The 18,532-nt window shown below is 43.6% G+C and overlaps 1 protein-coding gene across 1 annotated transcript in view; it reads right to left on the reverse strand.

Moving 5' to 3' along the window:
* SLC9A2 (solute carrier family 9 member A2) overlaps positions 1 to 18,532 on the reverse strand; it is a 98,097-nt gene that overhangs the window by 55,148 nt on the left and 24,417 nt on the right. The window contains exon 2 of the mRNA XM_081832301.1: positions 6,052 to 6,583. Within this exon, the coding sequence (XP_081688427.1) occupies positions 6,052 to 6,583 (532 nt within the window). The remainder of the gene's footprint in view (positions 1 to 6,051; positions 6,584 to 18,532) is intronic.

Genomic DNA, 18,532 nt, shown 5'->3' on the forward strand with positions numbered 1-18,532 from the left:
GGCACTGAGGTCCTACCTCCTCACCCCAAACCCCTCCCCCCACACACATCTGCTATAACATGAGACCCGAAGGAACTTTCTTTCTTTTTTTAAAGATTTTATTTATTTATATGACAGAGAGAGACAGCGAGAACAGGAACACAAGCAGGGGGAGTGGGAGAGGGAGAAGCAGACCTCCCGCCGAGCAGGGAGCCCGATGCAGGGCTGGATCCCAGGACCCTGGGATCCCAACCTGAGCCCAGGCAGACGCTTAACGACTGAGCCACCCAGGCGCCCCCCGAAGGAACTTTCTTAAAGCAAAGAGGCAGCCACCTGTGTTGTGTGAGTGTGTGTGTGTGTGTGTGTGTGTGTGTGTGTTGTATGTATATGTGCTGTAATTTCATACATATTTTGTCCCTCTTCTAAAGGAATGAGCCCACACGGCTGCTTGGCTTCTGAAACATCCACACAGTCTTTACATAGTCTTCGTTTAATTAAGCTTCAAAAATGCTCGGCACTTCACGTCTGCTGGGAATCTGCTTGCAAACGTGTTTCTAAGGACCCAACTGAGACAGGAAGTGACGGCTGGGTGCCCTACCACATTTTTCACAAAGCCAGCAAAGGAAACAGGAGTCCAGCGGGTGCCCTGCTTCTTCTCACTGGGTTATTTACAGCCAGAATGACCAGGAAAGCTGGCTGTCAGGACACTGGGATGAAGGCCTGTTATGTTACAGGCCATGCTACACCCTTATTTGGTTTCTGAGAAATTCAAATTGAACCCCTTTGTCCATGGTCACACCAAATGTCAGACGCGATACGAGAACCCGGGTCTCCTGACCTTCTGGGTAAGTTTTTCAAGGTCCAGGCATGGGAGAATGAGTCAGGTTCTGACCCTGCTCCACTCTTCGCCTCCCTGAAGGTCCGTCAGAGCCCACCACATTTGCAGGTTTTGTGTCATTTTTCCCTCTTTTCTGCTGGATCGTAAACTCCTCGTGGTCAAGGTTCATTCCTTATTATGATTTGCTTTTTCCATGCTGCCTGGGAGAAGACAATAAAGGTCTGCTGGCTTTGAAGAAAGCAGCAGATTAGGACTTAGAAATGAATGAGCTTTTCTTTTCTCGTAATCGCAGGTATGACATTTGAGAGCATTTTGGTATTGTACCACCAGGAAATGACTTGAGTAAAAAGAAAAAAGAATAAAAAAAAAAAAAGCAACTCCTTCCCCTGAGGATTTAAATTCGTTGAGAGTATCATCATTTGCCAGAAAAGAAACTGACTTCAAGTAGCTGCCGCTTCCCACTTCCAACCAGAGGCCTGCTGCACGTGGGATTCCGTCAGCCTCAACATGCTGTGGTCGCTTCCGGCGCCGGGATCAGAGATGTGCTATATATACCCCTTGTCTCCAAACAGCCAAGGCCGAAGGGGGACGGTCACCTGCTGCCAGTAGAGAGAGGCAGGCTTCCCCCCGCCCCAGCTATCTCTGCACAGCCTCCCTCCTCCCCCAGGCCATTTGGTCACTGCAGTTCTGTCCCCCAACTCCCAGGCTTCTGTCCTCTCTGACTCCCGTCTGCACCAGCAAATCTCAGCTCACTCTTGCTCGAATGACCCCTGCGGCCAACACAGGCCTCACTTCCTTTAAATACTGCTATTCCATTTGTCACTCTCAAGTCTAAAATCCTTGACTTTGGGAAGGCTCAATACACCTGGCTTTTGTTGTTGTTCTTGTTTTGTTTTTTTTGGGTTTTTTTGTTTTTGTTTGTTGGTTTTGTTTTTACTGCTTTCCAACACCCTTCAGTCTGGGAGAGGATCTCATCACAGCTCCACAAAACATAATACCGTAATTCCCCACTGCTCCTGCTTTCCTTCTTGTGGTTTCTCTTGGCAGGAAACCAGTCCCTACACCCAGGGAAACTTTGTCCATCTTCCAGGGCCCAGCTGAAGCCACTGCTCTTCTCAAGAGCCTTCTTGAACTCCTACAGCCCCCGCAAATCACCTTCACCTCTGCCCTCCCGCAACAAAGATGATCTCCCAGACCAGTCAGGCTTCGGGGAAAGGCCATCTCCCTCGTGGACGCCGCCTCCTGGGTGCCTACCCCATTGCCCCAGCAAAATTAGAGAGTGCTCATGCACAGGACCCAGATCTCTTCCTCCTCCTCCCTCGGCTCTCCCGTTCCCACCCCATTGAGCACTTTTATGAGGCCTCCAAAGGAGGCTCAGGCCCGTGTCCCTGAGGAACAACTGACACACAGTCATAGATTTTCCAGAGGCATTTTCCTGGCAACTCAATCCATCAAACCGAACAAAGAGACATGCTGGTTTCAATAGCTCTTTGGGTTTTGCAGAGAACAAAGAGGAGTCACAGGCATTGTACTTTCAGCACACGGGGAAGAAGCTCCAGTTAGACCATTCTACTGCTTCGGAGGCCAAGTCAATGTTACAGGGTAACGTCTTAGGTAGAGACGTTGCCTTGACAACCAGAAGGCTTTCCACACCCTCCCACCTGCTTTACACTGAACCTGATACCCAGTGATCAGCACAAGATAAAATTCTTTTAGTTACCACTGGCTATAACCCATAGTTAGTTCATTCCCGTTAAATGCTTTAATGGTATCACAAGGGAATCTATGTCGGAAAGTGCTTCTGGAGTTATAATTTCTATATGCATGTGCATGTGCATATGTACTATGTATGCTGGCTACAATTATGTCTCCAGTTGGTCTGTGTAAAGTTGACCTCAACTTGTCAACTGCATTTTTCAAAGACCAAAATACCAGCACTGCCTATATTTTGTAGTGGGCTAATTTGGCCATTGAGGGAAGGGGAAAGGAAAAGCACTTTCAAATCATTCTACTCATTATTGTGATTTTTAAAATACTTATACAAGCACCCAGCGAGCTCAGGTGGTAGAGTAGGAGACCCCTAAAATACTTATGTGTTATAAGAATTAGAAATTATCTATTTGGACCTTTGATTTAAAAGGTGCAAGAACTCAGTGAAATCATGTAACACAAAGATGCAAACAATATAGAATTTTTTATCAGAATAGCTGTTCCAGAAAAAATTAGTTTTGGGGTCACTTTTTTTTTATATGAAATACAAGAAACAGTCATTTTTGCCTAAGGAATTTAAAATATATTATGCAACTTGCAAGAGCAAAAAAGAGTACCAAGTGGTTACTGTTTACCTTCCAACTTCCTGAAGTTAAATTCCAGTGCACAGCACATAATGCCTGGACCATAAAGCCCAGCCCGAGCCTGGTTCCATAACCAAGCCTCATTATGACAGATTGAGGAAATTCTTTTAAGTGTTCTTGGAAAATGTATTAGATTATTCAATGGTTGCATTATTAACATGTTCTAGAAATGATGTTGGAAATTACCATACGAACATAAGCCATTTGATCCTGGACTACCGTGGAGTGGCAGGACTGATCTGATAACTGAGAACCTGAGCAATTTTTGCCTAATATTTACACTAAGGGAAAGCACAAAAATCCCATTTAAAAATCTGACCTTTGTTCCTTCAGCTGTCCTTTCTGCAGTTGATTCCAATCTACTGTAACCTTGGACACAGGCACAGTTGGACGGCGATTTATATATTATCAATTTCTCTTTGCACTGAGACATTTTTATGGTAGATTTTCTCCCCTTCACTCTGCTACCTCAATATTGAATCTCCCATGATTTGGGGACGGAAGTAATTGCATGCGCCTATAATTTTACTCATCCTCCAGACTACATTTTTAACACGAATCTTTTCTGTTTAATCTTCACCCTTCTAGTTGCAACTCCTAGTGACTCATCATTTTCACTGTAGGCAGCAGGGTCCATACTTTTCATGCCTTCCCTTACCCCGTGAGTTCCTTAAACCTCTCCTAGAGATAAGACTAGACGTCAAAGAATCTTTCACAAAACATCTCAACCTCTGTACTCTGAGGGTACCTCACAAGGAGGCAAATGATCATTTTTTACAATGTTCTAATTCTTCCTAACACCAGATCCGTTCAGTCCACTATTCAGCCAATTCAAGGAATATAATACCTGGTGGTTTATTCTTCAGCTTTAGGTAGGTAAAAGCAGATAGCCTTGCTCTCTTATGGGTGTGGCTTTAAGGGTCCACAGGCTTTGAGCCCAGGGTATCTAAACTGAGGAAGGCTCATTCACTGGAAGCCGTTACTGTCATTCTGACTTACAAGCTTTGGCCTTGTAACAAGGGATTCCACATCTAAAGAGCAGCCATGTCCTTTCTCTGTCCTTGCCCTCCTTCCTGTATTGGAGTGGCGCCCTCAATCTGGCCCACTGCCCTCTTTGGATCAGGCCTCCCTCTCTGTCCATAAAATCATATTTGACAGCTTGGGCCTCTTGACAGGAAGCACCGATACGCCCCTGGAAAGCCTGGGGCCTTCACACAGTTTGAATGGTGGTTTAGCCAGACTGTTTCCTCAGATCTGATTATTGACAAGCTCAAAGAATGGACACTGAGGTGTCTGACTGAGAAATTTAAGAGACGAGAGCAGTGTAAAGGCAGGGCAGAGCACTTTAAAACTGAGCTGGCTTTGCTAGACTGCCCTAGAAGGAGTGCAGCACGGGGTTATTATTTCTTTATAAAGTTTCTTATACATGAAGGGGATCCAAGAAATCCTCATGAAAATGTCCGTGATCTACCTCAACAAGGGTAACATGTATACAGCAAACATAAGTCACAATGAAAACCTTGAAGCCTCTGGAAATTAGAATAAATTATAAAATGTCTTCACTGCTATGGTACTTTCCCAGTGAAAATTTAATATTGGTTAAGTTAATGACTAATCACTGTTAATGCATAATGGAATAAATGAAGTGTATTTTGTTACCTGAGTGAGGAACCTTAGCTGCCTCAAAACAGCTATCTTAGCGGCTATTCTAAAACATGGGATTTCCTTATCAATAAATTACTTTCTACCTAATAACGTCCACATGGAGCTAAGGGACATCCTTCAAGATGATATTTTATTCCGTTCATAAGCTAATAAGGAGTGATGCTGGTTTCTATGCTGACTTTTAAGTGAATCCGGAATAATATTTTAATGAGAGGAACTAATGAAGGGGGTAATACAAATTAGTTAAGTTACTTAAAAACACTTAATTTTTCTCTGCCTCAACTTTCTTACCTACCAAATGGGAAAAATAATTACTACATAGGTTGCACAAAGACCCAAGCACAAGGTAGGCATTCACAAGAGATTAATGGCTCCGTTGAACAACTCTCACCATCACCTCCGCGGAATGGTGGCTAACATAATAAAACAGCATCACTGGGGCTCGCTCACCGGTTTCCCCAAACAGGGTCACTGGAGTGTCTTTCACCAGGGGAAGAGCATTTTGTAGGCCCGTGGGTGGGGGAGACGCTTCCTCCTCACTGCTCTGTACTTTGCCTGAGCTCAGAAAGCGGGGCGGAGGTAAATTCCACGAACATGAAGATCACAACAGCCTCTGACTCTAATTATGTGTTAATTAGTGAGAGTCAAAAATAAATGAGCATTTTCTGAATAAATACCCACTTAAGGGAAAATCGTGGGGACCAGAAATAAGCTAGCTGAGTAGAACAGAAAATGAGAGTGTAATGAAAAACTGGCTTAAAATCAGAAAATAATTAATAAACCCTCCCCAGACACAGAATGGCACTTGGTGGGTGCTGTCACTTCGCTCCTGTTATACATGTTCACTCCTGACAGCATCACATCGCATGGAGAATTCCGAAGGACCTGAAGTCCTTTAATTCTGATCAAAGACCATCACTTTTGAAAATGCCAACTGAGAAAGCCTCAGAGATAGGAAAGGTCACAATCACTTTTATCCTCCTCTGGTACCAGCAGGACCTTGCAAGCGGGACCAGCTACACAGTCTCTGCAACCTCACGCAACACGAAAATGAGGGGCCCGTTGTATAATAATCAATAAAAAATAATCAATAAAAAAATTTCAAGACCGCAATGACAGAGCATTAAACCAAGTGAGGGGCCCGTCTGAGAGCAGGGCTGAGTGACTGTCCAGGTGTGCGTGGCGCCTGCAGGTTCTCCCCTCAGCTGTCACTGTCAGAAAGCTGATGCAGACTGAGGGTGGCCGGTGGTGTTGGAGTGACGCAGCGTGAACGAGTTACTCACCACTGTCACTGCATCATTCAGCAGGGACTCTCCAAAGACCAGGATGTAGAGCTGCTCGTTGACGTGAATGTTCTCGAAGACGGCGAGCACAGCCACTGGGTCCACAGCTGAGATCAAGCTGCCAAAGAGCAGATTCTGGAGCAGAGTGATGTCACTCAGGCCAAAGGCTTCAATTTGGCAGATACCATACAAAGACACCCCAATGCCAATGGAATTCCAAAGGGTCCCTACCACAGCATACCAGAAAATGGTGCCAATGTTCTCAAAGAACGGGCGAGTAGGCATGAAATAGCCTGCGTCGAGCACGATGGGTGGGAGGAGATACAAGAAAAACACATCAGTCTTCATTGCGGGGGGGGACTTTTCATCGACCCCAAAAATAATCCCTCCTAGCAGCAGGCCAACCATTATAAGGAGGCAGCTCTCAGGCACTATTGTGGGCAACTTGTGATACAGATGGAAGCCTGTGAAGGAAAAACATAAAGACAAAGCATTTGGGGTGTGCAAGAATTAGGGCGAAGATAAACTGGTTCTCTTTGCTGGAACCGACAGATTCTATTTCAAAACCTCCCGGGTCAGCATAATTGGCTACAGAGAATGACGTAAAAGTCAGATGACCTTAAAACTATTCACGAAGCACGGGCAGGCACAAATGCAACTTTATATCAGAAGCTGAATGATACAGGTACATCATACTTACACAGCACAGCTGTTGTCTAGATTCTAATGAAGTTTTCTCAAATAAGACCACGCGATTTTATATTTGAGGCAGTTTTGTGATTTCCAACACATTTTCAAAGGTGACGTCTCATTTCATCCTCATAAAAACTTTAGGAGGAGGCAGGGAAGTTATTTTCACCTTTTTAAGTTCTTTGATTTAAGTGGAGACTGAGGCTCAAAGAGATACAGGGTCTTGTCGAGGTGGCCGGATCACACACCAGCTTCCAGGCTACCACTGTCCCCTCCAGGCTTGATAAGAGTTTGCAACTTATTTAATATTTTTAATTTCAGGGGCGCCTGGGTGGCTCAGTGGGTTAAGCTTCCGACTCTTGATTTCGGCTAGGGTCATGATCTCAGGGTCGTGAGATTGAGCCCCGCGTCGGGATCTGCAATCAGTGGGGAGTCTGCCTGAGATTCTCTCTCCCCCACCTCTGCTCCCCTCCCATTGCATGTGCTTGCTTTCTCTCTCTCTCTCTCAAATAAATAAGTCTTTTAAAATTTTTTTTAAATTTCAGACTATTTCACTTGGAATGCTAAGTATGTTTAATTTTTCAGAGGTCTGCTCCTTCAGAAACAACCAAATCAATCCTTCAAAGGCACTTCAGGTAATTACTACTTAAGGGATATAAACCACCATGATCTCCAGTCTCAGAGTTTCTAATCAAGGCAAAGGAACTGATGTGTTTATGACCTACTCTAACATAGGACACCGTGTGATGAGGTCCCAGACAAGCTCTAGGGGAGTGGAAAAGGAGGAAATCAGGAAGGACATCATGGAGGAGGCAGCATCTGGCAGGGCTTCCTGAAAGGACAGACATTAAATACACAGAGAAGGCATGAAGAGCCTCCTAGGAAGTGAAGAAATGGAGGAAAATACCCATCTCCTAATTCATGGTGGACCCCAGTGGGGCTTTAATGCAACGACAATGTTAGGGGGAGGCCGGCAGCAGGGGAAGAGGAGAGGACTGTGGGTTGTTCCAGCACATGCGGTAACGTGAGGAGCAACGTCACACAGGAAGGTCACCTGACAGGGCTTAAGTGAGGACGGCCCTTATTTACAAGGCAACGGCGAGCCATCCTGCAGGAACCTCATACATTTTAGAGTTAAAGCAGCATATGCAAGTTATCTGAATTACGGAAACACAGTATTAAAATGCCAGAATGAGTCTTAGAAACGTAGCATCACAGCAAGTTTAAAAAGTCAACCCTTAAAGGTCTACACACTGTACTAAAGACACGGCATGGCATAGCTTATGAAAAACAACAAAAAAGTAATCATAATAATTTGAAGCGATTTCAAGAATTTCTGGATAATAAAGTGAACACCTTTATACTGGGATTCAAGTCATCCCACCCTCACTGATCATGTTCTTATTCATATTATAGAGGGCTCCAATCACTGTTGGGGAATAAATGTATTCAGCTGGTTCAACCGCTCTTTACCCATGACCTCTGCCCTGCTGACCTCTGCTGAACAGAGACATTGAAGAAAGTCCCCTGAGAACCCTGTCTTTGGAACCTCTTCTCCCACTGAGCCCTGCTTCGCCATGCAGCGTTCCCTGGGTGATAAGGGTGTGCCTGCCCATAACAGCCCCCTCGAGTCCAAGTGAAATCAGCTCCTTTCTGGAAGGCAGGGCATGAAGACCCAACGTGAAGGCGCCATGTGTGCCGTGGGCCTTGCTGGCCGCTATATGATGACTGCCCCCGACCTCGGATCCAGTACCCCCCACGCTGCTCACAACTGTGGAGAGGCTACCACCAGGCCCGGGCCCGGTTTGCTCACTTGCAAAATGGGGACACACGCACCCGCCACGTCAAGGGCTGTAACCATAAGGAGGTACCACTGTGCCTGTGACGTCACGAATGCCCCCCAGTTGCGGTTTCCTCCACCCTCTCCCACATGAAGACACAAGGGAAAACGGTTCTGAAGAAACGCACAGAAGCAAGGGACAGGCTCCTCTGCAGACAGACTGGAGAGTGAGCAAGGCCTCTCCCTGGCAGTTCCCACTTCTCTGCTGGCCTCTCACTTTCCTTTTCCTGCCATCCGGCCCCATGTACCCAGGGCTCTCGTGTGGGGTACCATCTCCTGTCATTGGGCTGCAAGGAGGTCCTTATTCCCAAGGACGGAGGGTGGGAAACACGGTCAAAGGGAGAAAGGCAGAAACAGACGCTGCGTCTGTGCATCTCGCAGGATGACGCCTGCCACAGTCCAGCACAGTGACGGAACCTGACCAGGAATGGGGAGAGCAGAACAGCACCAAGCAGAGCCCAGAGAAAGGCAGCAACAGATATCCAGGATGGCCTGAGACAGAAGGGCCACTGGGACGGGAGGTGGGGGGACATCTGGCCCCTGATGGGATATTTCACAACATATACACTAGTAGGAAACAGTAACATATAAATGAGCAGCAAATATCAGAAAAGAACAGCAACAAACCAACAACTGTTGTTTAAAAAGATCCTATGTTTACATTTTGAAAACACTCTTCTCATTTCTTTTATGAATGCTTCAGTGACTCCAAATTGGCCCGAGTGACCTTTGCTTGAAACTGGATGGTAGTTAATGGATCTGCCCAGTTGTTCCAGGAGCAAGGAGGGATTCAATGAAGGGTAGTCACCCGAGATCTTACTTCTGTGCTTTTTTTGATGACCATAAAGCAGAGACACCAAATCTTCTAACATGCTCTCTGCGGGCATGGAAGGTTTGGTGTGTCAGTGTGTATGGTTTTACAAATGACAGGAGTCAAATGTAGTAGCAAAATAATTAATCAAAAGTCTTCTTAAATTTCATCGTTCACAGAATAAAACAAGTGAATCAACATTTGCAAATGTGCATTCACTTATGGCTGTCCCCCCCCCCAACTATTCCTTGGAGGGTAAATGAACTTGAATAGACAGAACTGGTTCTCCAGAGTTGTTATCTCATCAAAATGTTATGGAGAAATAGATCAGTTATCAGGAAAAACAAAATGAAGTTTTTGATGGTTTTTACAAGGCTGAACGTGAGCTACCGCAAGTACAATTAACTGCTCAGTCCAGGGGTCAGCTAACTTTTTTCTATCAAGGGCCAGATAGTAAATATTTCCAGTTCGCAGGCCATACTTTACTCTGCTGTCATAGCACAAAAGGAGCCAGAGATAATACCTAAGTGTACGAGGGGCTGTGTTTGTTTTTTTTTTTTTTTAAGATTTTATTTATTTGACACAGAGAGAGAGAGAGAGAGCGCACAAGCAGGGGGAGGGGCAGAGGGAGAGAGAGAAGCAGGCTCCCCAAGGAGCAGGGAGCCCAATGTGGGGCTCGATCCCAGGACTCCGGAATCATGACCTGAGCCGAAGGCAGTTGCTTAACACTGAGCCACCCAGGCACCCGAGTGGCTGTGTTCTTATGAAACTTTATTTGTGGACATGGAAATGAGAATTTCCTACTAGTTTATATGTCACAGAATATCATTCTTCTTTTGATTTTGTTTAACAGTTTAAAAATATAACTGCCATTCTCGGGCGCCTGGGTGGCTCAGTTGGTTAAGCGACTGCCTTCGGCTCAGGTCATGGTCCTGGAGTTCCAGGATCGAGTCCCGCATCGGGCTCCCTGCTCAGCGGGGAGTCTGCTTCTCCCTCTGACCCTCCCCGCTCTCGTGTGCTCTCTCTGTCTCATTCTCTCTCTCAAATAAATAAATAAAATCTTTAAAAAAAAATAAAAATAAAAATATAACTGCCATTCTTGACCCACAGGCCATACAAAACCGGGGGCAGGGAGGCATGCTTGACCCCTAGGCAGTGGTTTACTTCTCCCTGTTTTAGTTTGATCTTTGTACTTGTGTCATTCACTTTTTATTACTAGCACATAAACGTCTGCAAGGATGGATACTTTAAAGTTTATTTTATTTTTAATTGCTATAGAAATTCACTTAGTGAGAAGGGGAACAGGATTAGGGTCTCATACAAAATACACTGTTAAAACAACCCTCTCTTAGACTGAGTCTATTTTAATCTCTCTTTGCATAGAAGTGTTGAACTGAGCTTAAAAGCTAAAGATCTACATATAGCTGAGTACAAAGCTATTGATTCATTCTATTTTCTCATTATACTTAAAATAATCTGTTTGTCAAATGCTGGGAAGAGAAGACAGGAAGCTTCCAGATAGCAGGATCCACAAAAGAGCAACAATGTAAAAATCTGAATCACCAACTGTAACAAAAACCATCCAAAATAAGTTTCAAAAATTATATACAGTTGTACTTAACAAGAGACACAGCAAGGAGGGAAAGGGGAAACCAGCAGAGGTGAGCAGGGACAAAGCCCTCCGGAGAGAAAGCACAACCTCCAGGTGCAGATGAACACAAGCTATCCAATTAATGTTCCGTACTTTATGAGAGCTTAAAGAAAAAATAAGGACATTTATTAGCCCCACCAATATTTTCCAAGTTTGTGTTGAGTAGGCAAAAGTACCCTGCGAAACAAAATCAGCAGAGGCAGCCTGACTCAGAATTAGCTTCCCAGGCTTCTCCTTCTTGAAGCAACTCTGGGAAATACTGGATTTAACATAAAGAATAGTCTGAAATGAGCCATGCTTATTTGGCTGGGGGAAAAAAGGTAAATATTTACAGAGTATATTAAATTTGCTTTTAAGTATTAAGAGAAATAAGCAAGTTCATTCAAAGGTAAAAATGCTGGGTGCATGTATCCCAATTCACATAGCAACCAAATACACACTTTTAAAAAACAGAATTGCAATAAGCAACAGATAATGAGAAACAGGACATAGTGAGAAACAACATTTTGATCTGATACATCAACAAGCTGCTATTATTGCATGATAATGCTAAGTAGACAAAGAGTGAGCGAAAAAAATTCAATCCTAAAAATAAGTAGAGGGGCACCTGGGTGGCTCAGTCAGTTAAGCATCTGCCTTCAGCTCAGGTCGTGATCCCAGGGTCCTGGGATCGAGCCTCCTGTGGCGCTCCCTGTTCAGCGGGGAGTCTGCTTCTCCCTCTGCCTCTGCTGCTCCCCCTGCTCTCTCTCTTAAATAAATAAAATCTTTTAAAAATAAATAAATAAAATAAAAATAAATAGAATCAAGTTGAGTAAATAAATAAAAATATGGAAATAAATACATAAAATAAACAGAATGGAATTCAATAAATAAAAAAGAATTAACTGATTTATGTCAGTAACTCACTAACACATTCTTACATTTAGTCACATGCTGGGGCTGAAACATACATTTAATTTCCCCCCACTAAAAAATAGTGCAACTATGAATATGGAGCCAAACCTTGTCTTACTGCACTTTGTTTTATTGTGCTTTGCAGATACTGCATTTTTTTTATAAATTGAAGGTTTGTGGCAGCTCTGTGTCCTTGAGCAAGTCAACTGGCACCATTTTAACAACAGCATTTGCTCACTTCGTGTCTCTATATCACATTTTGGTAATTCTCCCAATATTTCAAACTTCTGTATTATTGTATTTGTTATAACTTGCTCAAAGCTCAGATGATGGTTAGCATTTTTTAGCAATAAAGTATTTTTAATTAAGGTATATATATTATTATTTTACACATAATGCTATTGAACATTTAGTAGTAGACTACAGTGTGGTATGAACATAGCTTTTATAAGCACTGGGAAATCAAAAAATTCATTTGACTTGCTTTACTGCAATATTCGCTTTATTGCAGTGGTCTGGAACTGAATCTGCAATCTTTCTGTAGAGATTTTAAAAAATGCTCCCCTTATGAGCTTGCAAAGGACTTATAATAATAAAATAATTGGGAAAAAATGAAAATATAAATGAAACATTAAAAATCTGTTGGACTTATTCCAAAGCAGAACTTAGGTGGTATTTGATTTTTCCAAATGACATGACTGCTTGCGAAGAAAAGAGAAACACAGTAAGTACAGTCTGTCCATGAAGAATTCTGAAAAGGAACAAAGTGTTAAACTGTTCATCAGACTACTGAGTCCCTTTCCCAGCACAAGGCTCTGAGGGACCTGGTATTAGATCTTGAATGGGCTGTATCTTCAGCTTGTATTTGGTACAGAAGATCAGACACGAACACAAGTCATTATCATACAAGACAGGAAAGAAGAGATGTAGTAAGTACTAGAGGAGCAGGGAAGGCAAGGAAATTACAGATGAGGAGGTTCAGGAAGGAATTGGAGGTGGCATTAAGAGAACTGGCTGTGGATATTTCGGTTTCACGGGGATAAGGCACAAGGGAGGAACGGGGAAAAGGCTGGGCGCCATGAGGGTGGGGCGGCACAGGTGACCTGGCTACAAAGTGTGTACAGCAAGGAAGAGATGAGCCAATCAAACAGGGAGCGGCCCCACCGCAGAAGGTCTGGTGTGCCAGTCTTTGAAGACCTGCCTCTGTTCTGTGGGCAAGGGGGAGCCATTGAGGGTGTCTCAGAACCATCCTTGTCTTCCACACACGGAGTGAACAGGGACAAGCCCTGCCCAAGAGACTAGAGACTAGAATTTGGAAATGAGGGGATGAGAGCTGCCTGATTAGCGTTTTACACCAGATGGACGTGATTAACCATCAGTGAAAATAAGTAAGATGTTGATGCAAACATGTGAGGAAAGAGTTTAAGAAGAGTCCAAACTCCAAAGGGAATCTATGCATACTCTTAGAAAGGGAAGTCTGAGAGGAGAGCCACTCAGTACAACTATGTAGTAATGATAAAGAACACTGATAGGTAACAAGAAAATGCTATATTGCAACACTGTATATGACAGGGAAAATTCAGAAGCAGTACAAATGATCAATGTCATCCAATGGTATTTCTCATTCAATATACCCTTACTGGGACTCTACTATGTGCTGGGTACCGTATCAGGCGCTAGGAATGCAGCAGTGAATGAGAGAAAGCCCCTGCGCTGGAAGGCAGCAGTTTAATGGAGGGAAACAGGAAATGAAGAAATCAACCAGTAAATTCATAGCGGCAAGTAGTGATGATCCCTACAAAGAAAGACAAAGAAGGGTGAGGGCATCCAAAGTGACAGGACGAGGTGATATTGGATACCAGTCTGGTCAAAGAAAGCCTCTCTGATGGGTGACATCTGCACAAAACCCTGTATGGACAGAGTATGTGAAACAAGGTGGAAGAACAAGGGCCCTGAGTTGGGAGTACCCTGATCAAGGAAGCCACCGTGGCTGGAGCACAGGAAGTAAAGAGAACATGGTAAGAAATGAAGTGGAAAGGCAGCAAAAGGGTACAGCACACAGCGCCACGGGAAAGACTTTAGATACTTTTTTTTTTTTTTTTTTTGAGTGCAACGGGAGCCACTGGAAGCTTTTTTTTTCTTTTAAGATTTTATTTATTTATTTGACAGAGAGAGAGCACACTTTTTTTTTTTTTTTTTTTTGGCAGATCGTCACTTTATGCAAACAGGGCGCCGGGAGAAAAACAAAGAACAACCGTCGGTGTACCCACATGGTCCACATGCACCAGCCCAGGGTTGGACTCCTGCCTATGTGGCCTTGGGCAGGTCACTTGTCATCTCTGGGCTCACGACTAAAGGAGGCAGCAGACAGGCCACAAGGCAGAGAGGCAGGCAGAGGGAGAGGGAGAAGCAGGCTCTCCACTGAGCAGGGAGCCCAACGTGGGGCTCGATCCCAGGACTCTGCGACCATGACCTGAGCCGAAGGCAGCCACTTAACCAGTTGAGCCACCCAGGCACCCCCACTGGAAGCTTTTGAGCAGAGGAATGTCATGATCAGATTCACCATTTTACAGGGTCATTCTAGCTGCTACTGAAGAATGGAGGCAGGAACACCAGTGTGTCAATAATCCAGGAAGGAGATGATGGTTTTCACTAAAGTGGGGGTGTGTATGAGAGGAAGTCACATGCAAAATGTATTTTGACACTTGCTCCAACAGAACGTGTTGCTGGTCTGGATGAGGGATGTGAGTGTGATTCTCTGGTACAATAAAAATACATATATTTTGGTCTTCATCCCTAATCTCCTGGCCCTTACATCCCAACCTCCTAAAACCTTTGTAATTTCCTAAGTGATAGAAGGTCTAGGAGCATCTTTTATTCTAATATTTGGGCTTTGACCCCAGTTCTTGACACAGAACTCTTAAATTCCTTGGAATTTCCCTGGTGATAGAAGTGTCTTTGGTTTTTGGGTGCCTGGGTGCCTCAGTCGTTAAGCGTCTGCCTTAGGCTCAGGTCATGACCCCAGGATCCTGGGATCAAGCCCCGCATCGGGCTCCCTGCTCAGCGGGGAGCCTGCTTCTCCTTCTCCCACTCCCCCTGCTTGTGTTCCCTCTCTTGCTGTGTCTCTCTCTGTCAAATAAATAAATAAAATCTTAAAAAAAAAAAAGTGTCTTTGGTTCTAATGAGGCAACTCAGAGTGAGTTCCTGTATAGTTTCAGGATGAGGACTGGTCACCAGGAAGACCAAGCCATGAGGAGAAGCTCATAACTTTCAGCTTCATTCCCTCACCCTCTGGGGAGGGGAAAGGAGCTGGAGATAGAGTTAATAATTGATCAGGCCTAGTGATAAAGGCTCCACAGAAATCCCTCAACTATGGTGTTCAGAGAGCTTAAGGACTGATGAACAAATCTACCTGACGGGAGGGTGGTACAATGCAACTCCACAGGGACAAAAGTTCCTGCACTGGAGACCCTTCCAGATCTTGCTTTATATCTCTTTGCCTGGCTATTCATCTGCATCCTTTATCCCCTAAGTTCTGTGAGCAGTTCTGGCAAATGACTGAACCCAAGGAGGGCACCATGGGAACCTCAATTTATAGCTGGTCAGTAAGAAGTACAGGGACTTACAATTGGCATCTGTAATGGGAACAGTCTTATGAGACTGGGCCTTTCGCCAGTGGGCTCTGACACTAACTCCAGGTAGATAATGTCAAAACGGAATTGAATTATAGCACACCCAGTTGGTGTCCTCAGAGAACTGGAGAGCTGTTTGGTGTGGAAAAACCCACACATCTGGTGGCCAAAAGTGTTCTATAAGTGCAGAGAGAAAAACACTGGTCGTTTTTCACCAATGTTTTTGCTCTCACACAGATGAGTCAAAGACGAATCCAGGAGTTTTGGAAAATTCTGTATGTGTCAATATAGCATTAGAGAAAAGAAAGAAGAATCTATAAAACACACAAGGAGATCCTATGCTGCAATCATCTCTCCTATAGAGCAGTTGATATATTACAGTGACCCAAAAGTAAAGACTATTAAGACGGAACTTAGGTATGCCTGAATTATTCACCTTTTAAAGATGGTGGGGGGGAAAGGTAAGAAAATGAAGATTGAAGAAAAAGAACCAACTTCTGCTTCTGGAAAGATGGAATATGCATTTTCCTCTACTCCTCCCACTAAGTAAAAATACCTAAAATCCCTAGACATTATATACAAATAAGCACAAGAAAGTTCTGAAAGTGGCCCAAGAAGGAAAACCAGCTAGGGACCTTGAGATCTGAAGAACAACACAGCTGTGAGTTTCTTGGGTTTTCTTCTTGCCTCTCACATCCCAGACTTGGAAGAAGCCATCAGGCTGGAAATGCCAATGATCACAGACAACAAAAGTCCCAACAAAAGCCTGCTCTGTCTATACTCTGGACCGGGAAAGAATCAGCATAGACAAAGAGAAAACTTTGAGGTAATAAGCTGCTCTACTCCTTCCAAACACCAAAAAAAAAAAAAACCCCAAAAAACAAAAACAAAACAAAACAAAACAAAAAAATGTGGCCCCAGTGTCAGGAAAATCTGAGCGGGGAATCTAGATTCTATGCTTACTAGACTATAAAGAAAACCCCAACCTCCCTATGGGGGCGGTGTCAGAAAAGAAAAAGCAGGGAGGCAGGACTTTCTTCACCACTGAGTGGTAACTCTCTTCCATGATGCCAGTAAAGACTACGTGGAGAACCTGGACTTCCACCACCTGCAGTAATAGGCATCCCACATGCTCTTCACCGAGGCCGGTCAAAGGAGGCCTAGTGGAGTCAGGACCTGCATTTCCACCCACCAGAAATGAAACCACCACTCCACTTTAGTGTCAGGAGAGGCCACCAGAGGAAGAGCAAGGAGGTACTCCTAACCCCTCTCTCAGCCAAATAGGTATCAGGAGAGAACTAGTAAGAATACAGAATCTCCAGCCCCCATATGGTAATGAAGAGCATCCCCCCGTCAGGTAGTCAATAAAAGCAAACTGAGGAACCTGAAAATTTACCCCCAACTGGCAATAACAATATGGAATCTCCCTCTCCCACTTAGTGTCATAAGAAGTCATCTAAAACAGAAGGTATAAATAATATCCCAAGTCTCATAACTAATACCCAAAGGTTCGTGTTCCAATAAAAAATAACTCATTGTACCAGGAATCAAGAAGATGTCAAACTGAATGGAAAAAAAAAAAGAAAGAAAATTAATAGATACCACTATTACGATGACTGAGATGTTAGATTTACCTGACAAAAAAATGTGAATACGGCCATGATAAAAATGTTTCATGAACAATTACAAACACACTTGAAACAAATGGAAAAAAAATAGAAAGCCTGAGCAAAGAAATAGAAGGTATAAAGAAGAACTTTATGGAAATTTTAGAACTGAAAAATATATGATTGAAATAAAAAATTTAATCTTGTAGGCTCAATAGCAGAATGCAGTAAATAGGAAGGAATTAGTCAACCTTAAGAGAGAATGATAGAAATTATCCAATCTGAACAACAGGGAGAAAACAGACCTAAAGCCTGAGAGAACCTATGGATCTAAAGCAGAAGATCTAAAATTCCTGTCATCAGAGTCCCAGGAATGGAAAAGAAAGAAGGGTGGGCTACAAAAGTACTCAAAGAAATAAGGGCAAAAAACTCCCCAAATTTGGCAAAAGACATAAACCTACAGAATCAAGAAGATGAGTAAGCCCCAAATATGAGTAATCCAAAGAAACCTACAGCAAGACAACCCACAGTCAAACTTCTGAAAATACAAAAAAAGAAAAAAATCATGATAGCCAAAGAGAAAGAACACCTTTCTCTACAGGAGGGAAAATAGAACAACATCAGATTTCTTGTCAGGAGCCATGGAGACTGTAAGGAAGTAACACAACGTTATTCATGTGCAGGAAGAAAAAAAAAAAGGAGAAGAAGAACTGCCGGCCCAGAATTGTATATCCAGTGAAAATACCCTTTAGGAATAAACGGAAAATCAAGGAAGGAAAACTAAGAAAATTTTTTGCCAGCAAACCTGCCCTAAAATAATAGCTAAAAGAAATTCTTAAAAAGAAAACAATGGAATCTTAGAACACCAAGAAGAAAGAAAAACAGAAAGAACAAAAATATGAGCAAATTCTATGCATTTTCCTTCTTCTCTTGAATTTTCTTTTTCTTTTTCAAGATTTTATTTGACAGAGAGAGACACAGCGAGAGAGGGAACACAAGCATGGGGAGTGGGAGAGGGAGAAGCAGGCTCCCCGCGGAGCAGGGAGCCCGATACGGGGCTCAATCCCAGGACCCTGGGATCATGACCTGAGCCAAAGGCAGACACTTAACAACTGGGCCACCCAGGTGCCCCTCCTCTTGAATTTTCTAAATTAAGTTTGACCACTGAAGCCAAAATTGGAATACCACTTGATGTGGTTTTCGATGTATATAGAGAAAATGTTTAAGCCAACTATATGACAAGTTGGGGAAAATAAAAAGATGTAACAGGAGGTAAGGTCTATACTTC

The sequence above is a fragment of the Leptonychotes weddellii genome, chromosome 10 (genome assembly GCF_054177405.1).
Source record: "Leptonychotes weddellii isolate Sample4059 chromosome 10, ASM5417740v2, whole genome shotgun sequence".
Taxonomy (NCBI): domain Eukaryota; kingdom Metazoa; phylum Chordata; class Mammalia; order Carnivora; family Phocidae; genus Leptonychotes; species Leptonychotes weddellii.